At 49.6% G+C, this 27,802-nt stretch overlaps 18 protein-coding genes across 18 annotated transcripts in view; 10 read left to right on the plus strand and 8 right to left on the minus strand.

Moving 5' to 3' along the window:
• Positions 1-53: 53 nt before the first annotated feature.
• On the minus strand, positions 54-924 carry PPTG_11404 (hypothetical protein). Its single transcript, XM_008906717.1, has one exon. It carries the CDS (start codon positions 882-884, stop codon positions 258-260), a length of 627 nt encoding a protein of 208 aa, XP_008904965.1. The 5' UTR covers positions 885-924; the 3' UTR covers positions 54-257.
• A 165-nt stretch (positions 925-1,089) lies between these two features.
• Positions 1,090-2,645, plus strand: PPTG_11405 (hypothetical protein). Its single transcript, XM_008906718.1, has 2 exons — positions 1,090-1,998; positions 2,074-2,645. The coding sequence occupies exons 1-2, from the start codon at positions 1,158-1,160 to the stop codon at positions 2,508-2,510; spliced, it is 1,278 nt and encodes a 425-aa protein (XP_008904966.1). The 5' UTR covers positions 1,090-1,157; the 3' UTR covers positions 2,511-2,645.
• Positions 2,646-3,375: 730 nt separating this feature from the next.
• PPTG_11406 (hypothetical protein) lies at positions 3,376-4,625 on the plus strand. Its single transcript, XM_008906719.1, has one exon. The coding sequence runs from the start codon at positions 3,544-3,546 to the stop codon at positions 4,474-4,476; it is 933 nt and encodes a 310-aa protein (XP_008904967.1). The 5' UTR covers positions 3,376-3,543; the 3' UTR covers positions 4,477-4,625.
• A 334-nt stretch (positions 4,626-4,959) lies between these two features.
• On the minus strand, positions 4,960-6,333 carry PPTG_11407 (hypothetical protein). Its single transcript, XM_008906720.1, has one exon. The coding sequence runs from the start codon at positions 6,320-6,322 to the stop codon at positions 5,117-5,119; it is 1,206 nt and encodes a 401-aa protein (XP_008904968.1). The 5' UTR covers positions 6,323-6,333; the 3' UTR covers positions 4,960-5,116.
• A 27-nt stretch (positions 6,334-6,360) lies between these two features.
• PPTG_22837 (hypothetical protein) lies at positions 6,361-7,120 on the minus strand. The gene has a single exon (XM_008906721.1). It carries the CDS (start codon positions 6,955-6,957, stop codon positions 6,526-6,528), a length of 432 nt encoding a protein of 143 aa, XP_008904969.1. The 5' UTR covers positions 6,958-7,120; the 3' UTR covers positions 6,361-6,525.
• A 75-nt stretch (positions 7,121-7,195) lies between these two features.
• PPTG_11408 (hypothetical protein) lies at positions 7,196-8,772 on the minus strand. The gene has a single exon (XM_008906722.1). It carries the CDS (start codon positions 8,511-8,513, stop codon positions 7,281-7,283), a length of 1,233 nt encoding a protein of 410 aa, XP_008904970.1. The 5' UTR covers positions 8,514-8,772; the 3' UTR covers positions 7,196-7,280.
• A 1,597-nt stretch (positions 8,773-10,369) lies between these two features.
• Positions 10,370-10,923, plus strand: PPTG_11409 (hypothetical protein). Its single transcript, XM_008906723.1, has one exon. The coding sequence runs from the start codon at positions 10,400-10,402 to the stop codon at positions 10,802-10,804; it is 405 nt and encodes a 134-aa protein (XP_008904971.1). The 5' UTR covers positions 10,370-10,399; the 3' UTR covers positions 10,805-10,923.
• A 549-nt stretch (positions 10,924-11,472) lies between these two features.
• PPTG_11410 (hypothetical protein) lies at positions 11,473-11,901 on the plus strand (the record flags this gene model as incomplete). The annotated part of the gene is made up of 1 exon (XM_008906724.1): positions 11,473-11,901. The coding sequence occupies one exon, from the start codon at positions 11,473-11,475 to the stop codon at positions 11,899-11,901; it is 429 nt and encodes a 142-aa protein (XP_008904972.1).
• A 191-nt stretch (positions 11,902-12,092) lies between these two features.
• Positions 12,093-14,567, plus strand: PPTG_22838 (hypothetical protein; the record flags this gene model as incomplete). The annotated part of the gene is made up of 10 exons (XM_008906725.1): positions 12,093-12,288; positions 12,349-12,664; positions 12,736-12,871; positions 12,942-13,142; positions 13,209-13,255; positions 13,315-13,397; positions 13,458-13,495; positions 13,561-13,807; positions 13,875-14,045; positions 14,122-14,567. The coding sequence occupies 10 exons, from the start codon at positions 12,093-12,095 to the stop codon at positions 14,565-14,567; spliced, it is 1,881 nt and encodes a 626-aa protein (XP_008904973.1).
• Positions 13,391-16,411, minus strand: PPTG_11413 (hypothetical protein). The gene is made up of 2 exons (XM_008906726.1): positions 14,207-16,411; positions 13,391-14,124 (listed from the first exon to the last, which is right to left on the minus strand). Exon 1 carries the CDS (start codon positions 16,394-16,396, stop codon positions 14,609-14,611), a length of 1,788 nt encoding a protein of 595 aa, XP_008904974.1. The 5' UTR covers positions 16,397-16,411; the 3' UTR covers positions 13,391-14,124; positions 14,207-14,608.
• A 365-nt stretch (positions 16,412-16,776) lies between these two features.
• On the plus strand, positions 16,777-17,214 carry PPTG_11414 (hypothetical protein; the record flags this gene model as incomplete). The annotated part of the gene is made up of 1 exon (XM_008906727.1): positions 16,777-17,214. One exon carries the CDS (start codon positions 16,777-16,779, stop codon positions 17,212-17,214), a length of 438 nt encoding a protein of 145 aa, XP_008904975.1.
• A 59-nt stretch (positions 17,215-17,273) lies between these two features.
• Positions 17,274-18,449, plus strand: PPTG_11415 (hypothetical protein; the record flags this gene model as incomplete). The annotated part of the gene is made up of 1 exon (XM_008906728.1): positions 17,274-18,449. One exon carries the CDS (start codon positions 17,274-17,276, stop codon positions 18,447-18,449), a length of 1,176 nt encoding a protein of 391 aa, XP_008904976.1.
• Positions 18,450-19,138: 689 nt separating this feature from the next.
• Positions 19,139-19,989, minus strand: PPTG_11416 (peroxiredoxin-2). Its single transcript, XM_008906729.1, has one exon. It carries the CDS (start codon positions 19,944-19,946, stop codon positions 19,350-19,352), a length of 597 nt encoding a protein of 198 aa, XP_008904977.1. The 5' UTR covers positions 19,947-19,989; the 3' UTR covers positions 19,139-19,349.
• A 715-nt stretch (positions 19,990-20,704) lies between these two features.
• Positions 20,705-21,862, plus strand: PPTG_11417 (peroxiredoxin-2). The gene is made up of 2 exons (XM_008906730.1): positions 20,705-21,513; positions 21,592-21,862. The coding sequence occupies exon 1, from the start codon at positions 20,847-20,849 to the stop codon at positions 21,441-21,443; it is 597 nt and encodes a 198-aa protein (XP_008904978.1). The 5' UTR covers positions 20,705-20,846; the 3' UTR covers positions 21,444-21,513; positions 21,592-21,862.
• On the minus strand, positions 21,765-22,300 carry PPTG_11418 (glutaredoxin). The gene has a single exon (XM_008906731.1). The coding sequence runs from the start codon at positions 22,164-22,166 to the stop codon at positions 21,852-21,854; it is 315 nt and encodes a 104-aa protein (XP_008904979.1). The 5' UTR covers positions 22,167-22,300; the 3' UTR covers positions 21,765-21,851.
• Positions 22,301-23,257: 957 nt separating this feature from the next.
• Positions 23,258-25,080, plus strand: PPTG_11419 (hypothetical protein). The gene has a single exon (XM_008906732.1). It carries the CDS (start codon positions 23,689-23,691, stop codon positions 25,015-25,017), a length of 1,329 nt encoding a protein of 442 aa, XP_008904980.1. The 5' UTR covers positions 23,258-23,688; the 3' UTR covers positions 25,018-25,080.
• Positions 25,081-25,409: 329 nt separating this feature from the next.
• On the minus strand, positions 25,410-26,061 carry PPTG_11420 (hypothetical protein; the record flags this gene model as incomplete). The annotated part of the gene is made up of 2 exons (XM_008906733.1): positions 25,410-25,692; positions 25,757-26,061. 2 exons carry the CDS (start codon positions 26,059-26,061, stop codon positions 25,410-25,412), a joined length of 588 nt encoding a protein of 195 aa, XP_008904981.1.
• A 1,033-nt stretch (positions 26,062-27,094) lies between these two features.
• Positions 27,095-27,802, plus strand: part of PPTG_22839 (hypothetical protein) — a gene marked incomplete at both ends in the record, with an annotated part of 3,387 nt that continues 2,679 nt past the window's right edge. The window contains 3 exons of the mRNA XM_008906734.1: positions 27,095-27,275; positions 27,489-27,551; positions 27,606-27,728. Of these exons, the coding sequence (XP_008904982.1) occupies positions 27,095-27,275; positions 27,489-27,551; positions 27,606-27,728 (367 nt within the window). The remainder of the gene's footprint in view (positions 27,276-27,488; positions 27,552-27,605; positions 27,729-27,802) is intronic.

The raw sequence follows: 27,802 nt of genomic DNA on the forward strand, positions 1-27,802 counted from the left end.
TAAAAAAAGCGCGGGAAGCAATATGCTTTTGGAAAGGTAATTTGATGAAATATTGTGGGTCATTTCTTAATGGAGGTGTTGCAATTGTTATTCGGGAGGAAGATTTCGCGCGCTTTTTTTTTAGGAATTGAATGAATCCACTTTGGGAGAATGTTAGCGGTTTATATTACTTTTCATCCTACGGCTATTAGCAGCTACGGAGGTCAAATCAAAAGAAGAGCTCTGGCCAGAGATCCGAAAACGAGATCACTGACGACTTACTTGGTCAGCTTGCGCTTCTTGGAGGGCTCCTCCACGGTCTCGAAGTACTTGAGCGAGTCCTTTGGGTTGGCAGTCATGCCCTTGGCGCCCTTCTTCCAGTTGGCGGGGCACACGTCGCCGTGTTCCTCGTGGAACTGGAAGGCCTCAATCAAACGCAGCACCTCGTCCACGTTACGGCCGATGGGCAGGTCGTTGATGGTGATCTGGCGCAGCACACCCTCCTTGTCGATGATGAAAAGACCGCGGAAAGCCACGCCCTCGTCGTCACCTTCCGACACGAGCACCTCGTACTTGGAGCACAAGTCCTTTTTGACGTCAGCAATAAGCGGGATGTTCATGTCACCCAGGCCACCCTTCTTGCGTGGCGTGTTGATCCACGCCAGGTGCGTGAATTTGGAGTCGATGGAGCAGCCGATCACCTGCGTGTTGAGCTTCTTGAACTCGTCGGCGCGGTCGCTAAAGGCGCAGATCTCCGTGGGGCACACGAACGTGAAGTCCATGGGGTAGAAGAAGAGCACAACGTACTGGCCCTTGTAGTCCGACAGCGAGATCTTCTTGAATTCGCCGTTAACCACAGCGTCGGCCGTGAACTCCGGGGCGGGCTTGCGGATCGTGAGGACCATCGATGAGGAGGAGAGTTTCGCGTTTGAAGGCAGATCTTGAACTGATGGATCCGAACCGTGCGGCACTGGACCGGCTCGGTAGCAAATTCGGTAACGAATTCGAGAGGGGAATGCTGTCCGACGTCGGACACACAATTATTACGACACTTTATGTGGTTCAGTGACTCGTTAAGGTACGCCATGTGGTAAATACGAATCGTACTTAGTCGAGTTGTCTCGAGAGAAACATCCATCGACAAAAGGAGCCAAGTCATAAGGACACCTGACGCCGGCATGTCGTTCAGCAGCTTCTACTCGGTGGTGAACGCCATCAAAGACAAGTCGGCGGAGGCCATGACGACGCTGAGCTCCGACTTACAGGACTTCAAAGCCATCGTTCAGGAGGACGTAGCCGAACTGAGTAAGAACGTGCGTCAGAACATGCAGGAAGGACGGCTCAGCGTCGACCGGAATGACGAGGAGGAGGACGAGGAGTCCAAGCAGGACCAGGACGATGAGAAACAGGACAAACCTAAAGATCCCACGCAGTCTGCAACAGAGGAGAAGGTTGAGGACGAAGACCCGCTGACGTCGCTCAAGAACTCGATCTTCTCCTTCGACATGACCAGTTCACTGAACTCAGTGGGCAGCTCTGTTCAAGGTTCACTTTCTTCAGTACAGGGATCACTGTCCTCAGTGGGCACTAAGTTGACGTCGCTAGACGTCGGCTCCAGTCTCGGTTCCCTCGAAGCCATGGGCTCCAAGCTTCTCAACTCTGCAGACGAGTTCCTGGGTACGCTGGCAGGAGATGCCGCGTATGAGAACGACGAGGAGCTTAGTGAAAGCGAGCTTAGTGCCAGACGGTTCCGACTGCTAGCACTACAGGAGGACTCGGAGACATACGTCGAGCCGCCGCTGGACGTCGAGACCTTTGAAAAGTGGAAACTCACTACGTCTGCTGAGGAGCTGGAAGAGATTCAGAAGGAGGTATTGGAGAACTACCCGACGGTTGGAGCAAAGTTCACAGAGCTGGTACCGTCCGTGGTAGAGGCTGACGTGTTCTGGGCGCACTACATCTACAAGGCTTCGCTGCTGGCGGCGCAAGAGCAGCGCGGTGCCGACCTGCTTGAACATGGTACGAAGATGAAATGGAATGTGGTCCTTAGAGACTTGTATAGTGACTGACATCGTTATCTTTTTTTTATGCCAGCTTTGAACGATGACGAGGAAGAGATTGGCTGGGACGTGGACTCGCCCAAGGCCAAGGACGACGAGGGCAAGCCTATTTTCCCTGATGACGAGTCGAAGGAGGAGGAAGGCAAGGCGCCAGCTCCTGTTACTGCCACGAACGGCCCGACATCATCCAGCGATGGTGAAAGCTGGATCGAACTGGACGAGCGGAAGGAGTCGAACTCGCCGGGTGCGTCGTCGAGTCTTAAGGAGCCAACGACTGCCCTGACCGACTTGAAACTAGATGAAGGAGATGAAGCTGCCGAGGAGGACTCGCTGGACTGGGGTGACGATGACGATCTGTCAGTGCCGGAGGCGACTACTGCTGCTACGTCAGATGCCAAGGCCCCCGAGGCTACCCCAGCAACCCACGAGGATGCCAACAAGCGCGGGGAAGACTGGGGCGAGTGGGACTAAGTTAAGTAGCTGTCCGCACATACTTCATCGATCCTACCAACACTTTTTTACTACGCTGTCGCGGCAGCTTCTATATGCTTATTGAGCTTCATGCTTCAAATCTTTGAACTATTGCTTGCGTTTGTCATTTCTGCATTGGCAATGTCCTGCGCTCTCCGCAAGTGTTAGCTTAGAATGTCAGCGTGATGAAGTCGACGCCTAAGACTATTGCTGAACCCTTTCAAGCCCAACATTTTTTGTCCTGAAAAAAAAAAGGACCAAACGTCGCTTAAGTACGATGGAGTTTGGCCAATTTTGTCCTTATAGGGCAAAAATAAACTTGAAAGTTTGTAAAGAGGCTCTTCGATACAGCTTAAGTGCGATGTGTCAGGCAAAAACCTCAATTAAACTTGGGTTCATTAAGTGGCATTTCACCTTGGAAGCCTCCACAGTAACTCTGTTTGACAGAAATAGCTGTTATGTAGGACAAAACTCTCGTATGTTTTGTTACTAGTGACAAATTTTGCAATACATTTTCGCCCTGTTGGACAACAGTAGACACTACGAAAACTATACCACGTACAGAACCCTTTAAGTAGATATATGACCATGGTACATAACTCTCGATAATGATGCCAAGCCAAGGCTTTAACTATTGGTCCTATTTTATTTTTTTTTAAGGTGTTTGGGGTGGCGCCTTTTTGTTTTTGTTTTTGAAGACAATGGACTCAGTTTGGACAACAGGGCCTAATGTGACCTCGTAATAAGTAGACACAAATCTTGTTTTAATAACTGAATCAAGCTTACTTAAGTAAACCCACCAAACAATCAACGGCAGGGTTGTAACAGAATGAACCTTATTTGACTCAAAATCTGCATCTACCGTAGCAGCTTGAGCAAAAGCCGCCATTTGCCTGCGAGAAGGCGTCCCACAAGGGACGCCGGCACTTTCTGGCTTGTTGACCTGGCACCATCGAATTCCCACGTCGCTCGCCGGAAGCTTTTTCTGCGTTGTTAGTCATTCCAGAATTTGTGTCGAGTAAGTCTCGCCAAGATGAACATCTCGGACTTGTTGTGTTCACCCGCCGCCCCGCGTGTCAAGATGAACATCTCGGACATATTGTGCTCGCCAGTCGAAACACAAGTCACACCTATATCGGTAACTCCGCAAACTGCAACGTGTGAGCCGCCCAAACGCCCTCGAGCTCAGTCCAAGAAGCGACAGAACAAGTTCGTGCCCGATGACCAACGTAAACGTCCGTACCGAATGAGTGTGACTCAGAAGAAATGTCGTCAAGAGTTTCGAGATCACGAGTCCAAGGTGTTCAACCTGACGCTTGACATCAACGATCTCAAGCAGCAAGTGCAGTATCTACTCGAGTGTCGGGACCTGCAGGTCACGTGTCTGTTACAAACCCGTCAACGGCTGGAGGCTGCAGTCTTGGGGACGGTAGATAGAATCCTGTTCGGTGGGAGTGATCGCCCCCGATCGGGTGACGAAGGCTGCAGCTTCTCGAGGATGTTCATGGACCAGTCAGACGGATCAACGCCCCCAAATGGGGTCTACGAGTTCTGTCTGCAGCTCGACAAGCCCAATTTCAATCATCGCTCGTGCTCTATCGCGACGACGCAAGTGTTGTCGGTTGTAGAGGAAGATCCCGAGGGTGACAACGAAGATGCGGCGGAAGTTCGCAAGATCTGCGGTGACCCCGGAGGCTGCTTGGTGGAGGCAGTTGGGGAGTTTACGGGTCGATTCACACGCCAGATCATCGTCTCCATGTTCCCTCACGTCCTCAGCGACGAAATGATGGTGGCACAGATCATTGGACTTAGCATCACGTGCCCTGCACGGCTGCTGCTGTATTTCAATGCGCACAAGACGATCGTGCGGCAAGTAGCCCAAGCTGACGTGTTTGCCGCGCTCGCGGCATTGCAGCAGGCCAAGCCACAAGAATTTGCTGCGATCATGGGCACTGCTGCTGCGTAAGAAGAATGTGAACGACACGTTTGGTCCAAAAATGGAACGGCGAGCAGGGAGCCTCAAAGTAGTTGAAAGTTTGATCAGAGAGTACAAAAGTAAAAGCTTTTTGAGTGTTTGAGGTGTTTGTGTTGTACTCTCAACATTGGGGAAAGGTTGTAAACACAGAGATAATGGTGCTGAACAGCGCGCATGTCGACACTAAATAGTTCGGCTCGACATAAATTCACATATCCGGACTTCAACATGACCATCACTCTTGATAGCTCAAGTTGCCCTTACAAGCCAAAGCATTGCCAAATCACTGTGGGTAAACCGAGATGGTAAGGCAGAATTCTCACTCATCACTTTTCCGCATTCTCGAAGAGTACGCTGCGGCCTTACAGTAAGTTTACTTCGATTTTTAGCAAAAAAAAAAGTTGACTATAGGACACCATTATAGTGGACACTATCATAGTGTGACTCGCTTTTGTGCCCCAGCAACGATAATTCCCTCGAATTGAAGGTTGTAGCGAGACTGTTGTTTCGAATAGCAGTAGCTTGTTTTCTTTCGCATTATTTCACGGTGTAGAGGCAACACGTTCGTCTATACCTTATTCATTCAAGTCGCGTAAGATACATAACTTGGTTGATTAGCGCATTCACGCTCCTATAAGTCATCAAAAAGAGAGCGAACGCCAGCAACACCATTTGATCGGACTTGATGATGACCCCGCCTCTTATGTCGTGGAGATATTTCCAATTTTGCAGCGCAATTGGCGACAGTTTTGTGCGACTTCCAGCGTCGTCTCCAAGTGGCAAATTCACGGCGACATTCCTCAACAAATCGTTCGTCTTCCATAGCCACGTACACAGCGGAAGGCGCACAGATCTCATGTTGAAGTGTCTCGAAGCAGTTCTTGTAGCCTCCGTGAATTAGATACAACTCCGGGTAGTATAGTTCGGGGTAACTATCAGCATGCAGTCTTCGGTCCACATTGCGTACATGACGCAGCATCTTCGGTGCTCGGTTAGCCGAGAACTCACAGAAGAAAATAAGCGCCGTACGTGTGGTGTGCTCGAATGTCGTCGGTTGGAAAAACTGCATCTCCATATTTTCGGGATCACACAGCGAGCTGGCACCTTTCAAGCTCCCGCCTTCAAACTCAAACGGGAATCTACAATCCAACAGCTTAAATCCAGCCAATTGCTCCTTGAACTCCCCTCTTAGAATTCTAGCCACAGTCTCGGGTGTTATCACGTTTAAGTCTGGGTGCTTGCTTGAATACACCGTCGGTAGAGTCGGTTCCGGTGGTGGTGCAGATGCAGTTTTGATACTGATTAGCTGTTCCGATGCATGATGGCGAAGTAGCCTTGGCGGAAAAACTGGAGCAGGAGATAAGCTGCTCGAGGACATTTCGGAGTAGCTGGATACCGCTCGCTTAAGCACAAGCTGCTTCGATTCAACTGCTATCTTTGACTTCTTCTTGTGAATTATCTGTTGTGTCAATGTCGATCTCGGGGACAGCTCCATTTCTTCTGCACCCTGTGCTGCACGCTTGCGGCCTTGTAGCTGTTCGTCACTTGCCATATTTTGTGCCACATAATCTGTTAGTTTTGGTTCATCTGCCACATGTTGTGTATTTTCGGCGTCGAAAATAACCCGTCGTCGGCTTGAATGCGGCACGTCGGCTCGACGTTCCGGTAGTCGCCGCGACCTGTTGCCGACATGTTTCGTGGGTCTCTCTGAGTTTTGCGTTGTGTTTGGCCGCGTAGAGGACGAGCACGGCGGAGTAGATAGCTGTAGTTGCGAGGACAGTAGTGGTGTCAAATGGGAGCGGCGTGGCTGCTCTGACAGGTCACAGTCGCCCGCCATTTTTAGTTTTCATACAGTACATTTTTTGGCGGGAAAACCTACGGACCACATAAATTTGTGTAACCACATGATAGAGCAACTGAAGCAACTTCAACAGTTCTCAATGCATTCTCAACAACTTCATATCGCATTGCCTTTCATCACAACAAGAGCTACGTGTATATTTTGATATATCTTCTTTGCAATCGACGGTTTGTTACTCGCTAATCCAAGAAATATTTGTACAAGTATTCCTCGTCAGTTTTGTCTGCTGCTCTGGTGGCTACTGCGCACTTGTCGGCTAGCATCGATATTTCTTCGGAGATATTACGCGCAGAACCACAATAGGTGACGAGACAGCGAGTCGGAATAGCATGTAGAAGCGTTTGAATGGGCTTGGTACATTCTGGAGACCGACAGAAGACAAGGAAATCGCGTTCGGGGAAGTCGAGTACGTCGAAGAGCGAGCTAACGCGAACTCTTCTGCGTGATTTATTCACCGAACAGGAGCTGAAGAGCCTTCCGTTGTCGAGCGTGTTCTTAACGAGGTGACTCACGACTGGTGAGCAGAGTTCAATGGCGAATCCTGTCCGAGCGAAGAGATATAGCAGCAGCAGAATTGTGGCAGCAGATGTGAAGACGAAGTGATGCATCATTGAGCTGAAGCGCTTTGGACTCTTGTCGTTGATGTCCTAAAAGGAAAATGAACGAGCTCTCGTCACGTTAATGTTAACTATTGAAATAGCGATTCTAGTTCAAGCAGCGTGAGAAAGAGCGCAAGCGGGAGGGCCTTCCCTCCCTGTGATGATTAGGATCACGCGACGCAAATATCTAGCGTCGAGTCATCGTGTGGATACTGGATACAGTACACAAACATGAGGAAAAAAAATATTTCTCTTATTGATGCTGTAGATTTTCCTCATCGTAAGGCACATGAACAAATATCTTCTATTACTTTACATGCTTACAAGCGATGACCTCAGAGTCCCAGTATCTCTCGTTTGGCGAGTTCTCGAGTAATGTATTGCGCCAGTAATTGAGATGGATATTCCACCAGGTGGTACGACACCGTCGCTACTAGCACCGTGAGGCCGTAGGTAGAGAACATTCGGTCGTAGTAACTGGACTGGTTACTCACTGTGTCGGTGTAGATGACGAACCCATGGAGCAGGTAGATCGAGAAGCTCACCTTACCGCAGTGCCGTAGCGCGTTACATTCCAAAAACGTAGACAGAGACGACGGCAGAATCATTTCAATCACGACTACAATAGTCAAGAGCACGCTGATGAACGGAAAGCCTGGCGTCTGGGGTGCAATGTTGGCATATATCCAGTTGAAGAAGAGCCCTTGAAAGCTCAGACTCAGCAGCAATGCTAGTGCAGTACATTCGAGTGTACGAATCGCATAGATAACAACAGGTCGAGGCCTCACATTGTTCATCTTCATCCACGTGTCCAATTTGACGAAGATGACCGCAGCCATTGACCCAGCGAGAAACGTTGGAGCGTGAGCCGACAATCCCATGTGACTCCAGCGAAACGTATTCCAGCCCTCATAAGCTACCCAACAGTAGGCCGGGATGAACGGGACCCACCAATAATTTCGTAGTTTCAACACAGCTAACACGAAGATGGGGATGAAGAAATAATACGAGATCTCTAACGGTAGCGTCCAGAACACGAAGAAACGCTGATCAAAATCGAACGTGAGCACCTTGACAAGGCTGAAATCCTTTGGTTTCTCGATGCGGTAAAGCCCACGTTTAACGTCATCGGGAAGTATCCACAACACAATGGCTACCAACGCGAATAATGGGTATATACGAAAGAATCGCCTGGAAAAATAGTCGACCAGAGTAAACGCCCACTTCCGATAAGTAGCACTGCGTGCCAGCAGCTTCATGCTCTTCTTCATGAACAACATTGTTAATAAAAACGACGACAGCACGAAGAACGCGTCGACAGCGCAAGCTCCCAGGTTGAGGTCCTGCATGTATTCATGCGAGTGTTGAGTCACGACCAAAAGCGCTGCTAGTCCTCGTACGCCGTCAAGAAACAGGATCCTGGTTGGTGCCGCCGCAGTCTTCGATGCCTTCTCCACGCTCACCGCTGAGCGAAGCTTCACATCCATGGGGTCTTCTGGAATATCTTGCACTAGCAGCGTGACCTTTTCTCCACTAACATCATTGGCACTCCCCCCTGATCGAATCATGGCAGTTCTCGCTGGACTGTTGCAAGCATCGAATGCGTGCTTTCGTCATCTGGCACTCTGAGGCTGGGAGCCTACGATTGGCTGCAATTCAAAGGCAGCGCGAAGCCTACGATTTGTGTATTACACTGACACGAGCGATCTGCTTGCGTGTTACTGATGCATATGCTGGAGTGCTAACACACGTGCGACTGTACGAGAAGAATGAAAAAGTGGCATCAAATGTCAATTCCTTAGATCTAATTTCGAGACCAGATTCCATGAAATTATAAAAAATAGAAACTCTAAAAACCAAAATCAATTTGTCCAAATTATTTGTAATCAATAGATTTTTAACACGCATTGCCTGTAACAGTAAGCCACGCTGCCACACGATTCATCTCGTCGATCCAAAGCACAAATATCTTGTTACAAATACTGGTATCTTGTTATTACATGTTTAACATCAGTTCAAAATAATATGATACGTTACTGTCAACGAAAAAGCACGTAACACTTGCTACCTTGTACACGTAATAGGTTTTCAAATGGCAAGAAACAAACCAGACTCGAACACGGTCCTTTATGGAAATGTTGGCCCAAACACATTCCATCCTGATAAACTCCCCTGCACGATGAAGTAAAAAAGTACATTTTTCGACCGTCTACACCATGATAACACAATGCGAGTTCACATAGATCTCGATGAGCCGTTTCGGTTTGAGATCAAGAGATCTATCGTTGACAATATCATCGGGGGTTTGCTCATCAATCTTGACGATATGAAAGAGGAGGAAGTGACACGTACAAAAGCTCTTAGTATGTTCAGGACAAGTGATAACGAACTGGTACATCACGTGGATATTCAATCTTCTTGTTGGCTACATCAGTAATGGGGCTTCTTTTCGCGCTGCAGCCGCACATGTTCGCACAACCAAACAAGTGATGAAAGTTAGATACCTGACTGGAACATCCGACAATTTTTGTGCAATATATATTCGTGAAGTGTGTCTCTACATCTTTCACTAACACAGCCTCGGTTTTTTTTTTCAATCATCGGCTGGGAATGGGATGAATATTGTCAATCCATAACCGCCCTAGACGGAATTCTACACGCGAAGCAAACCCGACGAGTGTCGACACTTGACATTAGTTAAAGGCAAGATTGTCTAGGGTAATATGGATACATTCATTTATTAATATACTTACTTATTCTAAAGACAACGATGTCCCTCTCTATCCCTTATTTACTTGCCTACTGGTCTCTCTAATAAGCTAATAGGGGAAACTGAAAAGTATTCTCAAATAATGAGGCTTGACAGTACATACTCCATTCATCTGTGCATCTCGGTGAAGATAATTTGGAGCTAGTGAGCCGGGGTGGTGTCGTATGTTCATCCGTTCCAGCTCCAGAAGCTGAAGCTATTAATCCACTGTTCTTGATAAACTTCTTCAGTAAGTAAGATAAAAAAAATTATGAAGGCAAGGACTTGTCAGAGCTCGACCCCGTCACTAGTCGAAGTAGACACAGCCAGCACAATAGTGTTAGAATATGCAATCAACAGTGTTAAGTATCAAGTCTAAGAGGGCAACAATCAGGGGGCGCTTAATAGCGCAGTGATCTAACGGTGCGACTGTGTAGGTAATTGTGAGTTCGAGCCCCGATGGTGCCTCCCTTTTCCAACAAATAGGATGCTAAAAGCTAACACCTCTTTGTTGCCGTTTTATCTTGAGTGTAATGGTGTCGGATACGCGTGCAAAGATCGTGAACAAAATGCACCGGGACATATGATGAGGCGGGCGATCTCTTGTAGATGATTCTACGTGCTAAGTGTTCCAGCTCACCGCGGATCGGTCATCTCGCTCATTTCTCCTTTTCTGCTGAAGCTATCTTGGGCAAAAACCTAGTGATGATTTACCTTGGTGCGATATTGTTACTGGGGATCTCCATATCGTCGGTGCTGGCTGTGATGGAGTGTCCACCAAGTGTAAGCAATCCGATCGAAGCAGCGCTCGACAACGATCAGATCTTCAGCGCCTGTGCCTCTGGCATCCAGGGAGCTCAAGTCAAGACACTATTTGACGTGCTCAACTTCTCCGATCGCGATTTCCTTGCTTTCTGCCGCTCTTCTCGCTGCATCAAGCCCGTGGCGATGGTGCTAGAATCCATACCGACTGACTGCCTCATCACCTACCATGGCTCGGCACGCAACCTGTCCCAAGAGATTTCGACGTTGTATCACCACTGCGCGCAAGTTGTTGGAAGTGCAGACAAAACCGACGAGGACTACGTGTACAGATACTTTTTAGATTAGTTTTGTTAGAAGGTGACAAGATGCCTTGAATTTTTTTAACAGCTCAAACGAAATTCTTCCAAAACCTCATGCCTTCCACTAGGTGTGCGATTTGAATGACATCGATCATTGTATGTGGCTGTCATACATTATTTATTATCAAGTCACCACTTACTCCAGGCACTGGCAGGCTTGTGAGTGTTCTAAAAACTGATTGAAATGCTGATGGACTTTCCTAGCCTGATATCGTTTTGGTGCGGCACAGAGGTGATATTGCTCTTAAAATATTGCCGGGTTATCCTCAAGGCACCTTCAAGAAGGATATTGATTGAGCAGACGAGATTACCAGCTCGGAGCCCAAACTTTGGCAGTGGTAATCTTGAATGGTAAGCCATAGCGGCTGGTGCTGGATTTTGGAATTGGGTATCAGATTCTGGGTATAGGTATAACGGGAGTGATGACTGGACGTTGGAATCGCGTCTAGTGATCTGAAGTTCGAGCTGGTCTTTCGGACAGCAAACGACCACCGTGGGCCCACGGTCCATTGGATCAGGGGCCATGAGGCGGGCTGGTCTTTGTTTTTCTCTTCGCTGCGCTAACTTTTCGCCAAGTGCCCTAGAGACACCCGCAGTTGATAGCCTCATTGTTCTTTTCTCGACATCTTGAGCAGAATTCTCCGAGTGGCCAGGATGCGCAGTTTCATTACCGCCTCGACTTTTTTCCTGCTGTTTCAACATAGTATCTCCACTCCATCCATACTCGCTACAACAGAATGCTCTTTGGATGTAAGCTACCCCATCAAGACCATCCTCGACGACGGTAATCTCTTTGGCACCTGCGCCGTGGAGTTTTCGGGTGTTCACATCGACATTCGGTCACTCTTCGACGTACTCAGCTTCTCTAAACGCGATTTCCTCCGCTTCTGCCGCGCACCGAGCTGCATTAAACCCGTGAAGTCGCTGCTGCAAACCATCCCGTCGGACTGCCTCATCGTCTACCACGGAACAGCTCGCAATTTATCCGAGGAAGTCTCGGCACTCTACCACCAGTGTGCCCAAGTCGTTGGAACTGCGGACAAGACAGACGAAGACTACGTCTACAGATACTTCCTGGACTAGCATCATAGTGCCAGTTCCCCTTCGACATTAGTATTTGCCTATATTCTTCAATCCACAACATACATATATATCAACATGACCATCACTCCAAATTGAAGTGAGATGAGACACGCGTCGGAAAGCCCGCACTCACTTCATTCCGCATTTTGCCTCGCAGGCCGCAAGACCCGCAGGAAACACTCAAGCCAAATATGAACTGGATGACGAGCGGCAAACACCGCGCGCTGTACTCGCAGCGCGGGCGACGTCGACAAATGCATTTCCCGTCTCAAGTCCAGCGCCAGCGCGTCAAACCCACGAGTCCTTCACGAAGCTCCGAGCCAAGAGCACGGGACTCAGCGAAGCCCTGGTACATTGTGTCTATTGGAGACGACGACGAGTCTCAAGGTCCTCATCCTCAGCTGCAGAGAATGTGTTCGTTATATACTGACGGATTGCATGTTGTAGATATCCGCGTCCTGGAGCTGGAGCGGAAGGGAGCCATCAGTGCCACTGAGAGTGAAGCTGAAGAGAAAGCTAGGAAGATTTCACGTGTCGGTGAGCGTGGCGACGCTAGGGCACCATCGGGTCCGAGCCAGAAGAGGGGCCGCGAGCAAGAGCAACGTGACCAAGGCGGGAGAAGTGACAACAGATGCATCTTCACTCCAGTGAAGAAGGCGAGAAAGTACGAGCAACCATCGCGTCCAGCTCAGCTAGTGAAGAATGCTCGGGAGAAACGACCCCCATCGTCAATTGCTTCAGGCGTTGAAATGCTCTTTTTCAAGTGAGACGTGTGTTTGCGGGGTGTTTCGGAAGAATGCCGTTGCTAACTCTGTTTCTACACATGTGTTGCAGTGATGGAGAAGAGCTACCACACAAGAACCGAGCTCAATCACGAAAGCGGGTTGCTTATGAGCCAGTTCTATATGACACACACAGCAGAAAATTTCCACAGCGCATTGGTGACGCTAGGGATGAAAAAGAGCTCCAGGTAAACGTATGCGGTATTTGAGTATTTGATCTCCAGTGCTGACGATAGAAAGTTGGACACATAGCTACAGCATCCACGTCGTATTTTTCAAGATGGAAATTTTGACAGTCACTGTGGAGAATTGGAGGATCAACAGCAGGCATCTGACAGCGATAATACGAGTTCTCATGGCCTTCAAGCGTTTACGGACAGTGTGAGTGAGGCTGATCAACGAGATATTCAACTCTGGAAAGTCAACTCCCGTTCGTGCGCTGGTTCTAGTCCCGATATGGTGTTGTCGCTTCAATTTGTTATCATCACAACTAGAAATTTCTGACATTGTTGTACTCCTTGATAGGCATTTTCTCGTCCCGATACCGCGTCGTTCGAACACCCCAGGGACCCGTAAGACTGGATTGCCCGCTGAAACCAAGCTAGGGACTAATCTTCTCGTTGTACTCAAGTATCCACGAAACCTTTCTTGCGACGCCGCCTCCCAGTCCATTTGTAGCTTCGCCGCTGTCATTTAAAATGAGCCGAGCGGAAGGTCTCTGTTCCTGGTTGCATAACAGTTCCTGGACTCATTTTTCCCCTTGGTTCGCTTCAGTTCTACAATCTCAGCCCTCTGCCAGATTTTCCTGCACGGTAGGTTGCTCTCGGAGACATGGTTATCGAAGATTTATCCGTTTATGGTCTGTTTTCTTTTTCAGACACACAATCAGATGAGCTTCCCACCGAGTCCGCGGTCGTCGCCATCGCCATCGCCATCATCGTCAACATCAACATCCTCACAGGGTAGCATCGTGCTGGGCCGCCCACCATTAGGCTGGCAAAAGAACTTGCTGTTGGCATTAGAGGAGAATTCGAGGGACAGACCAGAATATCATTTTGGTAAACCAGCTTCATCTCGTGTCAACGATTCTCCAATGAATCTTGCTGACAGCAAAGTGGAGAATGGTTCGTACATCGCCAAGTTATTAGCAATGTGTCATAACACAACTGACGCTCTTCGCTACGTCTGTAGTTCGACTGGACTCGCCCCCTTCACCTAACAGTTCGAGAGGGAGCGATTCGCCCACTTCAATCACCGACGCAATCATTCCAGTCGATGCGAAAGAGCGCATTATGGCGTCTACAGCTTCACAACACGTCCCTGAGCTTTCGAGGAGCTGGTACCCACGACCAATAACGACGAGTACGCATGAGGAGTTAACACAAGCTTCTCTCTGCTCCGTCACTTCTAACATCTTGGAATTATGCCTTGTTGCTAGAATCTGGCAATACGAACGGTACAAACACAGTTGTCAGTGGGAAAAGCGCGGTATTCCAGCAGTCATGGGTCATGTCTTCACGCACCAAGATAATTCTGGACGCAGTCTCGCCATCGAAAGCGATCTCCATGGAAAAGGCAATCCAAAAGAGCGAAACAAAGCAAATGGAAATGGAGAGTGTCGCAATCTACATGTACACGCTGGTGCAGTGTTACAAAATCGACGAGAAACTTCGGTTTGTGAACTTTTACGGTATCATCCAGCGACCTGCTTCTGAAAACCATACTTACTACATTGTGATCAGTACTGACAATGGCAGCTCACCGATAGCTGGTCTCGCTCAACTACCATCCGAAGATCCTTCCACGCCCACTACCACAGCGTTGACGAAGCAGCAAACGGCCAGTCAACGTGAAATTATCTTTTCACCGAAGCGCGCTCGTTAACGAATCACATTTTTCGTGGAACTCCACGAACCGATCCGTGACTAAACTTTTTCCTCCGAGTAGATTTTGCCCAGCGCTTTCTTGTTCACCTTGCCCATCGCGTTCTTAGGAATCTCTTCAACGAAGAAGTACTTCCGCGGCACTCGGTAGCTCGCAAGGTGCTCCTTCGCGAATTCCACCAGAGGCGGCGAAAAGGTTTCCGGAACAATCTTATCGGCTTTAACGTTGGAGCGAATGACAGCAGCCACAATCTGCCCCCAAGTTTCGTCTGGAAGTCCGAAGACAGCGCATTCGAGCACCTGAGTATGCGTCAGCAATACGCGTTCGACGTCCAGAGCTGATACCTTGTACCCTGCCGTTTTAAGGATATCAGCGCTCGCTCGTCCACGGATGCGGAAGCTTTTGAGCTCATTACTGTACTGGACAATATCGCCCGTCTTGAACCACCCGTCGGCATCAAACTCTTTGGCCGTAGCTTCAGGCTTCCTCCAGTACTCCCGGAAGACCGACGGTCCCTTGACACGCAGCTCGCCTTCTTTTTCCTCGCTAAGTGGGATTTCAGTTTCCGTATCGGGGTCCACAACGCGAACGGAAACACTCGGGAATGGGTTCCCAACGTATCCCAAGTGCCGATCACCGTGCAGCGGATTCGTCAGCACCATTCCCAACTCAGTCATGCCATAGCGTTCAAGCAGACGCAGTCCCGTCAGGCTCTCCCAGCGGTTCAAGATAGACACAGGACATGCCATTGACCCACTGATAGCCACACGCAGACCGCGTGCGCCCTTCAGCGCGTTCTGAACCTTCGGATCATCTTGCGGCTGCTTCTCCAAGTCTTCCAGCAGCTTCATGTACACTGTCGGTACAGCCATCAACATGGACACCGGACGTGTTGTGCTCGCAGCTTCACCCAGTTTCGACCAGATCAGAGATGGCTTTGCGAACGGCAAGAACTCCACTGAGCCGCCAGCGTACATCACACACAGCATGTTGTTGAGGATGCCGTGCACGTGATGGAGAGGCAGGAAGTGGATCAAGTGATCGTTGCTGGTCATTTCCCAAGCCGTCACCAAGTCACTAATCTGCGCCGTCAGCGCCGCATGAGTGGTCACCACACCCTTAGGACGTCCAGTCGTGCCGCTCGTGTAGATCATATACGCCCCAGCCTTACTGTAGTCCGTCGAGTTCAGCCAGTTCTGCACTTGTTTGATCTGCTCACTCGAGAGTTCCTTGTCGTCGCCTCCCTTGACATCATCAGGTCTTACAAGCACCTCGACGTTCAGTCTCGCTGGTAGTCCAGTCACATACTCCTTCAGCTTCGAGTCAGGCGTCATGAATGATTCGTTAACAACCAGTAGGGTCGCCCCCGAGTCCGAGACAATGTAGTCCATCTCATCTGCCGGATGCGCTGGATGTAGGGGCACCGCAATGCCCCCCGCAAGCCAAATACCCCACTGGATAACCAGATACGACGCTCCACGGGCTCCAAGCAGTGCGACTCGAGGCTGTTCTTCGTCTTTCGAAAGCTTCTCTTGTAGAGCGTCACGCAGCTCGAAAGCCCGACGCAGCAATGCTGCATACGTCCACTCCAGAGACTCGTCACCCGTTGATACCACAGCCACAGAGCTCTGATGCTCCAGAAGCTTCTCGAAGATATGCGGAGCGATCAGCTCCGCGGGGCGGGAGATAGACGTCGTCATGGTTATTGGATCTTTGAGGTCGATGCAGCAGAATCTAAAGTGAGCTTCAAGTAGGGCATATTCAAACCGCACGTCAACTTGTATGTCGTTGATCTGAAATCTGAGAAAGGATTCTTTTAAACCAATCATATTCTTCAAAGTATGAGAAAATTCATCTATTCACCAATCACAATCGAATAATGGTCTCACGATTGGCGAAAATGACAGCTACATGTAAGCTTTGGTGCTTGGTCTCAGGATTACCTTCAACTTGCACTGCCCACGATCAAAAGTCTGCAATGGAGTGAGCCCCAACGCTTGGCTCCATGCATGAAGACCATCCAGGATCACAATGCTTTCAACCAATTGGCCAATAATCGACTTTGAGTCGGACGAAACTCGCCATCTTCGCTTGATGGAGCCAAAGGCATGCACAACATGCCATGTTGTGCAACACGTCCAGTCCATGACACGCTGCAGCCCTCAGCGCAACGCCATTCCCTTCCTCGCTGTCCAAGACATACAAGACCATGGACCCGTTCCTCCAGGCTGCGATTGACGAGGCCAAGCTGGGACTGAGTGAGGGTGGCATCCCCATTGGCTCCGTACTCGTGATCGATGGCAAGATCGTTGCGCGAGGTCACAACCGCCGCGTACAGCGTGGTAGTGCCGTGCTACACGCCGAGATGGATTGCCTCGAGAACGCTGGACGCCTCAGCTCCGCCGACTACGCGCGTGCCACACTCTACTCCACGCTGAGTCCGTGCGATATGTGCAGCGGCGCCGTGCTGCTCTACAAGATCCCGACAGTCATCGTAGGCGAGAACAAGACTTTCCAGGGCCCTGAAGCGTACGTACGCTCGCGAGGCGTGGACGTCAAGCTGCTACAGGACAAAACGTGCATCAAACTCATGGAGGACTTTATCCGCGACAAGCCGCAGCTCTGGAACGAGGACATCGGTGTCTAAAGCTGTCCACGTAGGTGTAAGACAGTGTCATTAACCATAGGACCCTTTTTCGCACAAATATGAGCGACTGGTTGCTAGCTATTCATTGTGGTGCTGGTCGCTACGGCGCCTCCAATGAGGCTGCGTATCTAGCACTGCTTCAATCTGCTCTTGAGAGTGCTCACCAAGTTATTGCACGTTCTCGTTCTCCTACTGCGGCGCAAATCGCTGCGCACTTGCTGCAGGCTTTTGAGCACAGTCCGCTCACGAATGCTGGTCTTGGGGCGAACTTGACGGAACAGGGGCGAGTGGAGTGTGAAGCCAGCGTCGTGTGCGGCCAGACGCACTTGGTGAGCTGCTGTGGAGCTGTGACGGGGGTCAAGGAGCCCAGCGCATTGGCGTGGAAGCTCCTGGAGCAGACAAAAAGTGATGAGACGAGCGCGACGTTTGCGTTCGGTCGACAACCGCCGCTTGTGGTCGTCGGAGAACACGCTCGACAATTAGCGCGCGACTTTGGACTCGAAACAGCGCGTGACGAAGAGCTGGAGACGTACCAAGTGACGGAGAAGCCGCGAGAACAATGGACCAAGTGGCATCAGCGCTTTCAAGTATTGGAGACCAAAGAGGAGCATCTAGACACTGTTGGGGCTATTTGTATGGATCCCAGGGGGAATGTAGCTGCTGCGTTGTCGAGTGGTGGGGTGACGTACAAAGTCCCAGGGCGATTGGGCCTCGCCGGGTGCCCGAGAATGGGCTGCGATGCATCGAATGCCGTGAATATCACGAGAAATAGTCGCAAAAGAAAGCGAGGTGAGCACATCAAAGTGAAGAATGCGTTCGCTGTGGCCTGTACAGGGCGTGGAGAGCACTTTATTCGGAGTAACTTGGTGGGGACGTTGACTCGGAGGCTAACAAAGTCTGCGGATTTGGAGCGAGGACTACGAAAAGCATTCACTGAGGCGAGTGAAGCGAATGGTGGAGTGGGAATTGAAGGCGGCGTGCTAGCATTGGTATCAGCACCAGCAAGAGGGGAAGATACAACAGAAGGACGGAGAGTTCAGCTGGGAGCCGCTTTCACGACTCCCTGTATGGGCGTTGGTTTCTTACAATGCAGTGCCGATGCCAGGCCTGAAGTGAAGGTGCAGCTCTTGCGGCAGCCAACATCTCGATCAGTGAGTGATAAGCAGAATCTTGCGGTCCACGTGTCGATTTTGCGTGTAGGTGCTCGAGAAGAAGAACTGAAATGCTCCAAATGAGCTCAGAGCGTCCATTTACCCCTTTATCACGACCGCCTCGTCCAGCCTTGTGTTAGTCGTTCAGACTTTCTAGTTGGCAAGCCACCCACAACACTTCAATCGGCAAGATTGCCGGTCCAAGTTGCACGTTTTGAGACCATCGGCAAAATTTCAGGCATTTATTTAATCGGACTGCAACGAAAGTTCCAGCAAGAGACTACAGCAGCACACGATGCAACACTGATGCTACCCCCCAGGCAGAAGTTGGTGACATATTATCTTTCAGGAACAATGTTAATTATGTGGATGGTTCAGCTCATGGTTCTAACGATAGACCCAAACAAAACGGTGAATACGATGATGAATACCGAGAATTTCTTGCTCTGGATCTTGGATGATCAAGCTGTGGAAACATACTTTCCAGTTTTTCCGGACGAATATGGTGGATAAAGCCAGAAATTCTATTTGATGACTAAGTTTCTTGTTTCGCACTACAATAAATGTGTGCTGCAAAATGGTTTCAAAAAGATTAAGAGTCAGCGGCTTCTGAGTGTTCGTTCTTGCCATGTTTGGTTGCTTGAGCTGCCGTCATCCCAACCTTAAAAATCTATTGTACTAACACTAAACGGTCTCCCGTTTCTTCCGATAGCGAATGGCGCCATCTTTGCTATCGCGAACACTGTTTGTTCCAATCCAAATCACAGTCTACGGGCGGCTCAACAATGCAAGATGTGTGCTAATAATGATAGGCATCGAAACTCGTGTGAGTACGAAAAATGTGCTAGGTTTCAAATGAACTGTAATGCATTGGCCGTTGAACTACTCTCCGAGCGGTTTCAATGACATCCAGCAAATTCACGAATAAACAGTGTTCATATATTTTGGTCGGCACCGTTTTAAACACGGTGCAATTTGCCTTAGTTAGTTAGCCGTATCGAAGTACTCCTTCGACGCGTCCACCGTGGGCTTGATCGTCTTCTTGCCCTTCTTCCAGCCAGCCGGACACACCTCACCGTGCTCGTCCGTGAACTGGAAGGCCTCCACCAGACGAAGGATCTCGTCCACGTTGCGACCCACGGGGCAGTCGTTGATGGTGCTCTGACGAAGCTTGCCCTCACCGTCAATGATGAACAGGCCACGGAAGGTGGCGCCGGTCTCCTCGCCCACGTCGATCAGGACATCGTAAGCCTGGGAGATCTCCTTGTTGAAGTCGGCAAGGAGAGGAATGTCCAGCTCACCCAGACCGCCCTTCTTGCGGGGAGTGTTGATCCACGCCAGGTGCGAGAACTTGGAGTCCACGCTGCAGCCCAGCACCTCGCAGCCAAGCTTACGGAACTCCGCAGCCTTCTCGCTGAACGCGATGATCTCCGTGGGGCACACGAACGTGAAGTCCATGGGGTAGAAGAAGAGCACGACGTACTTGCCCTTGTAGTCGGACAGCGACACGGTCTTGAACTCTCCGTCGACGACGGCGTCAGCGGTAAAGGCGGGGGCGGGGTGACGAATCTTGGGGGCCATTGTGGTTGTTGGTCTTGAGTCTTGCGGTGTAGATTCGAGAATGAGCCTTTCCGGAGTCTGGTATGGCGTGACATGGAGTCACATCCTGGTATGCTAAGGGTGGACTTGGTTGGTTGGATTGGTCTAAGTTACTGCGTAAGGAGTGAAGGCGAGCAACGTTGTCCTCCCATTTTGGTAGCGACATTATTCGAGCCACATTTTCTTCACTTCTTGTTCACTTGTCTGCACGGTCAACGCAGTCTAACGCAACAATCTACACAAGCGAAGTCACAGCGAATTGATACGAAGTGCATGTACATCCATCAATACTTTTGCCGACACCCCCTTGACCGATAAGCTTTCGATCTTGGCCATCAGTGCCCAGGCTGCAAATGTTTACCACCAAGTTCGCCAAACTGAGGCAATAATGTTAAAAAAATAATCAACCACAGCAATACATGCACATCAAGAACTAGCAACGAAATGAATGGACAACAATGACACGTCGAAACTGAAGCACGGCTCAACTGGCGAGATGCAGGCTGAAGTTGTGCTTCAGGACTGAAGCCATTGTCAACAATCGCGCTGATCTTTAAGACACGCTGTCCTACCTGTCCTTTCTCTGCAAACGGTAGCACAAGGGCGGACACAGTCTCAGTACCTTATTAACTAACATCAATATCTTTGCCGTTATTTTCCCTTTACTATACATAGTTTCACCATTATCCGGACATTTTTGTTACCCTTTTCTCATTACTCCGTCATCGTGCAGATTGCGCTGGGCTGCCACGTACGCGTGCCGTAACGGATCCCCAGCCTGTGGCTGCCGTCCAGCGGCAGGAGCTTTGACCTCATTCCTACGCCGGACACGAAAAAACCATTCTGGAATCTACACCGCAAGACTCAAGACCAACAACCACAATGGCCCCCAAGATCCGTCACCCCGCCCCCGCCTTCACCGCTGACGCCGTCGTCGACGGAGAGTTCAAGACCGTGTCGCTGTCCGACTACAAGGGCAAGTACGTCGTGCTTTTCTTCTACCCCATGGACTTCACGTTCGTGTGCCCCACGGAGATCATCGCGTTCAGCGAGAAGGCTGCGGAGTTCCGTAAGCTTGGCTGCGAGGTGCTGGGCTGCAGCGTGGACTCCAAGTTCTCGCACCTGGCGTGGATCAACACTCCCCGCAAGAAGGGCGGTCTGGGTGAGCTGGACATTCCTCTCCTTGCCGACTTCAACAAGGAGATCTCCCAGGCTTACGATGTCCTGATCGACGTGGGCGAGGAGACCGGCGCCACCTTCCGTGGCCTGTTCATCATCGACGGTGAGGGCAAGCTTCGTCAGAGCACCATCAACGACTGCCCCGTGGGTCGCAACGTGGACGAGATCCTTCGTCTGGTGGAGGCCTTCCAGTTCACGGACGAGCACGGTGAGGTGTGTCCGGCTGGCTGGAAGAAGGGCAAGAAGACGATCAAGCCCACGGTGGACGCGTCGAAGGAGTACTTCGAGGCTGCCAACTAAGCGAGACCTAGATGTACAAGCTCCGGGTTTCCACATGAGTAGCGACAAGCATAGATAAGTCGCAATACAAGTTAAGTTACAGCATAAGCTTGGTATGACTTCGTTTCGTTGGTTCGACTGACATATAATATGATGCTGTTATGTTCAGCCGACTGATATGTCGTAAATCAGAAGACATAGTAAGAATGTCATAGCCGTCACTTGCGCCGGGAACTCTGAATTGCATGAATATGGGACCCCTGGTCATAATGGCGTTGCATTTATATCTGGGGGCTCTACAGTAAGTATTCCACATCTTGCTCACGCATTGCGATGCCAAACTCAAGTACAAAGTTGTTGGGTAAAACCAGCTATGTATTTTATTAATTTGACACAGCACTCTATCTTGTTGTCTACAAGTTAGACGCTTTACAGAGCACCACTCTCCTTCAGCAGCGGCTCCAGGTTACCGGCCTTGTGCAGCTTGCGCACGTCCGAATTGCCACCGATTGACTTGCCGCCCACAAACACGTTGGGCACGGTGCTCTGACCCGTCAGGTCTTCCAGTGCGTCTTGCTGCTCGCTACCGCCGTCAATCTGGTCCAGCTCGACGACCTCGAACTTAGCGCCCAGCTCCGTCAGTAGCGCCTTGGTCTTGGTGCAGTACGGGCAGTAGCTCTTGCTGTAGACGACAACAGGCGACGCGGTGATCTGGGCTTGCACGGTTTCCTTGGCACTCACCATCTTGACTGTAGTTATGAAGTGTTTGGTTTTCTTGTTGTCTTGGAAGAGAAATTTAAAGTGAGGAGGTATGAGCTGAAGGTGAGCGTAGCCTCCCTTTGCTAAGGTCGGACATCGACAAGACGAGTAAGCAAGTGATCACACTGATTGTCATTTTGATTTTGTCGCATGGGCGGACAACGGTGTGGATCGATCATGATCAAGGGGAATTTCATCTTATGAGTCGTAGCTGGCGGCGACAGCAACGGCGTGAAAGATGGCTGAGTCGATTTCATGGTGTGATTCGCGCGCTCGTGATATGATAAGGGACATTCTTTAGTGTAGATGCATTGAGATCTCGATGATACGCTGCGTCACTGAAAAAGCAAGAACGTCATGTAACATGACTCATGCTCGTCTTCTACTCTGTGAACTTGAACGAATGTCATCGTATTCTGCGGCAAGGCAACGGGCATGAACCTCAGGTGGAGACGCCTTTTCCACCGACACGGCGACGGCGAGCTCACTTTTGTAAGACCCTTTTACATGGGCGAGCCTACAGTAAAAGAGTGTTAACGGTACAAGCAAGAAATTCGCCGTCCACTTAGCATTCTTCTTGTCTTTAGTGGATCACTGTGATCATCACACGCACACCATCGTGCTGTGCTTGCCCGACAATTCTTTCATAATTTCTTGATCATAATGCAGGAGTCTACGTTCCAAGGCTACACCATACTGAACCCCAAGTCCACGGGGTGCGAGCACACCACGAAGAGGCTAAAACTTGCTGTATACACATTGATCTGATCTATTCCCTAGGCAATTTAGTACCTGAGCCCACCCAATCTTACACAAGAAACCACACTTTGTGATTCCATTTCTGGTACGAGAGCACCAGGAGGCTGCGTGCAGATACGCCATGATCGACTTGGCTTTATCGTCACCGGCGTAGTGCTTCACAACAAGGAAGCTACGCCTATCGGGTACACTTGAAGCCGGGTCGTGCGACTTTACGATCCCACAAGTTCGCACCTGCACTTCAAGTCTGCGTTGGAAACACTGTCTATCCAAATTCGATATGTGGTGGCGAGAAGCATGCGTTTGCTTGCCACTAGTGAGTTTGGTCTCTGTGGCTGAAAGTACATGGATCAGTTCCGAATCAGCTGGGAAGAGCTCTCTTAATCATGCTTCGTGGACACGCGATCTCCATCTGGTAGCCTGGTTAGTCTCTATTTGATAGGCCTGCAATATTAGCGGACAGGCCCCTACACTATCAAACGCCAAGCTAAGCAGAAGTGGTGGTTCTGCATCTACAAGTCCATCGTTGAGTCTACTGGTGATTCAGTTCACTTTGAGCCGTGGCAAACGACAGTAGACGGAAGTCTAAACGGAGCGGAAGGTTCTTCAATCTGGAACTACTATTAGTACTGTAGACGCGCCTTCTATCGATCCAGCCTTCCGTAGAAAGAACACTGAGCCGGCTGGTACGAGGTGCGAACGGCACGTTCACTTTTGCATTCTCCACAAACCAGCGACTCTTGTAGCAATGCCTGCAAACCAGACGCAGCCGCAATCTCGAAATGGGTCCATCAAGGCGTCAACGGGTCTCCAGCTCCTGTCACCAACGTTCCAGCAGTCAATTCAAAACTCGACGTCGAAGCTATCGTCGTCACATCCGGCAGAATACTTTGGATGGAGTACGACACCCCCTGCCAGCTTTGATTCTTCCGATCTCAGTTCAGCAGACACGAACGAGAACAACCAGGACACGAAATGCAACAACGATCCAGTAGACTTTGACTTCGACGGGTTCACGCTCGAGTCAGTGCGTGTTCGAAAGAAATCGGTAGAGCAAGACGCGTCTGGAACGTCTGCCCGCTCAAGCTCACGTGTAACCACTAGTCAAGACCAACTACCTGGAGACTACTGTGCGTTCTACTATGACGACAAATTCAAGCCCAACCCACTCAGCTGCAGCATGGGAAGCATTCGAACTACAACTACCACCGAGGATTTCGAGATGTCTCGACGTCTTCAACAAAACTCGTTCCAGAAGCAGAGTGCCTTCAGTCGTTCCAGTGGGAGTGATGCTAACCGCAGTACATTCCAACTGAGCTCAACCGCGGCGGCGGCTGGATTCCCCATGGCCAAGAAGAAGGAGTTGACGGCAGTGGTGATGCGAGGCTGGCTGCAGAAGCGTAAGGGCCTCGTACTCAAGCGCTGGAAACCGTACTACTGTCTGTTCAAGAGTGATGACAGCCTGTGCCTCTATGCGAGCGAGGACACGGTCAACGGTAGATTGGAGCAGCGGTATCAAGTTCTGCGGGTTGTGCTCACCGACAAGAATGACTCGTTCCACATTATTGGCGTGGACGTTGACGGTGCCCCGCGTCGTGAGGAGTTCCGAGCCTCAGTGTCTCCGGAATGGAACAACTGGTTCCAAGTTCTCGGCAGATTCTTCGATAGTTCGTCCATGGAGCAAGCCTTCGTTCGGAAACCTGAACTCACGTTTGCTAAGGCGTTGAGCGAGACAGACGAGGGCGATTGGGTTGACAACAACGTGGAACGCGTACCCCCCAGCAAGAACTACCAGCCTTATGACGAGCGGTATAGCTATTTCGGCCAAAGGAAGCAGTCAATAGCAGCAGTCCGCAACTCGTTCGATGGTGAAGACAAAACGTCAACAGTCTCCTCGTCTTCTATCCCCCGTGGTGTGAACAATGCGCCTCAGGAAACAGCGAAGGTTAGTACGAACCAAACAACGTCAGACTGCCCCATGATCGAGCGAACAAGTCAGGGAACCGTTCCTATTCTGGAGATTCGCGCATCGGAACCCAAGGAAGCAACACGAGCGTCTGGGTTCTCCTGGACGTAGTAGGACAGTGTGATCCATCAATTTATAAACAATAATACACAGTTACAGGACGCTGTTTCTCCAGTTTTAAAGGGTTAACCCTTAAACAAATTATGTATTTATTCGGGAGGGGATAGTAAAACACTTCAAAACATACAAATCTTGACTTCCCAAGCTCTTCGAAAAGGCGTGGCCACTCTAGTCTTAAAGGCTTGAGGATGTAAGGCATGTTTAATTGATGGCATTGAGAGTGTCACCCGTCAACACCGCCAGCGATACATCGACGAACTCGAAGAAGTGAGGTCTCAATGGCACACGCGGCACACATCTTAGTGAACTGGCAATGTGAAGATGTTTCTCGTAGTGCTCGTCACTGAATGGGACCTTTGCCTTTCCAAAGTTCTTCCCGTTGTTTAAAGCAACACGAGCCGCGTCCGTGAGTTGATCCCACTTGTCAAGTCCTGGTACTCGCCATCTTCTAGAGACACCTGTACATTCGCAATGCCAATATCTGTAACATATTGGAATCGAGGAGACGTGTTGGAGACGCCAGCAGTACTTTTCGACCCCCATATTCGGTATCCAGCATAATACTCTGGCAATATTTTGACATTCGTGGTGTATTTCGCGTCGGACTTGGACATGGAGACCGCAGCAACCTTAGGCGTCTCAAATTCGGGATTGTCAATCCACACTCTTCCAATCATGACGTCTCGAGGAGAACTCCGTGAAAAAACCTTTTGGGAAGTACCAAGCGTACATGATGGCCCACAAATCCTTAGCTCGACCATAGACTTGAGAGCCCAAAGGAGCATACTTGCACGCATCATTTCTTTTCGTCCCCTTGAGCCCACCAGTAGTCTCCCCCGCAGCATCAACGGCAGGATAAGGCACGCAAACGTATTCCGGGGTGAACAGTTGTGGCTTGAATTTGATGGCAGCCTTATCAGAGATTGTGACTGGCATGACTTGAGGAAACGGTTGAACTTTGCCGTGACCGATACTTGCCGTAGCACAAGCAACCAGTGCTGCGAAAAGTGCCGCGGTGAGAATTAGGAGGTTCATTTTCGACCTGGAGAAAAAAAAATAATGAGCTACGTCGATGAGGACGCGCAGGGGGTGCAGATAACTTGATAAACTCTGTTGCCCTGTACCGAATCTCTTACTAGTAGTCCAGTAAGAGATTCGGTGTTCTGAGACCATTGTGTGATTATTGATTCATGACCCCGTATTTGTCACAACAGAGCTTACAATTTGCAGGCCACAAACAGGTATCAGGTAGTCCACCAAGAGTGGAATCACTTGTGATTATTGCTTCATGACCCCCCCATCTGCCCCATCAAAGCTTGCAATTTGCAGGTCACAAACAGGTACTAGGTACTTCAAATAGTAAAAGAGTGTTTAGTAACCTCACAAGTGAAGTAGGTGAAGTAGGTAGCGGTAATAAAAGAAAAAAAAAACTCTTTAACTCATTTTCTTTTAAAAATTGTGCCGGTAGTAAGAGAACAGTATTGTAGTAGTAACAGGTTTAGCGCTCTTACTACCGGCACTTTTGAAGTAGCTAGCAAATGCGATACTTGCATTAAACCAAAAGTACTCACGCAGATAGATCGAAAAAAATATCGCCCTTTGTAGCACAATAGCCCGTAATGTTCTTCAACCTCTAAAGTGCTACATCCCTACAATAAAAAAAACTGATGTTTTAAAAGTGAGGTTTAAAAAAAATGGAAATAAGTAGTCATTGCTTTAACCCCCCAAACCCGAGAGCCTGTATCAGGCACGTTAGCAAAAATCCTTGATGTTGTATCAGACACGTTAACGAATGTAACACTGCGTTTTTGTATAGTCCCTTACAAATTTAACGTCAAGGAGGGGTAGGTTCCTCCCATCCCAAGATATTGACAATTACATAGGTGTGCAAATGCTCGCAAAGCTGTGACGCGTCGGATTTTTTAGAAAATAAGTTTTTGCAGATATTATTATGTGATACACACAATTATATCCGCAATCAGAGGTGCAATTGCGCGCCACCAGTTTTCCCGTTAGTTCGAAATCTCCCCCCACCTTTGCCCGCACTACACCAGTCGCGCACAGAATCATGACGTTCAAGTCTTGCTGGAGAGAGCTCAAGCGCGACGGTTGGACGTCGAAGCCACCCGTTGAATTATCTAACGACTTCTTCTACATAAAACCTGGGAAAACGAAGAAGGGCGTGCGAGGCGAAGATTTTTTCCTTGGCGAAAAGGAGTTGATGGATCACTTGGACCGCTTAGCTCTGGGTAAGGGTGCAATGTGTTGTGTCGATATAAGAATCAAACCTAATTAACATACCAGCAGGCCGAACGCGTCAGAAGCAGAAGGACCGTGATGTTTACGGACGGACAATCGCTGCCCAGAACGAGCCTGTCCACGACGGATCGGCATCCTGAGGTATGCATCCTACAACTTGTATAATACACGATATGCACCTGACCTTATCGTGTATGTTACAGAACATCGAGTTGGTCCAGCTGAAGCTGCTGTTGAGGGCAGTACAACCTCCCCTGCAGGTACCGGTTGAACACAAGTCAAACTGGTAGAATCTGACTGATCGTATGTATTTGATATAGTAACCCCAGAGCACACATCACTAGGCGAGCGCCTCATCCCTACGTCCCCGCACGTGATGGCCAGTGATGAAGAGAGTGAGAGCTGTTCGCAGAATGGCACACCAGTACCGGATGACTCTGAAGGTACCTTTGTTGAGTGGATATGGTCCGCATGCTAATCTATTGTTGAATTTAGCAGTACAGCGCAATTTGGAGGC

This window comes from Phytophthora parasitica (genome assembly GCF_000247585.1).
Source record: "Phytophthora parasitica INRA-310 unplaced genomic scaffold supercont2.24, whole genome shotgun sequence".
In the NCBI taxonomy this organism is placed as follows: Eukaryota; Oomycota; class Peronosporomycetes; order Peronosporales; family Peronosporaceae; genus Phytophthora; species Phytophthora nicotianae.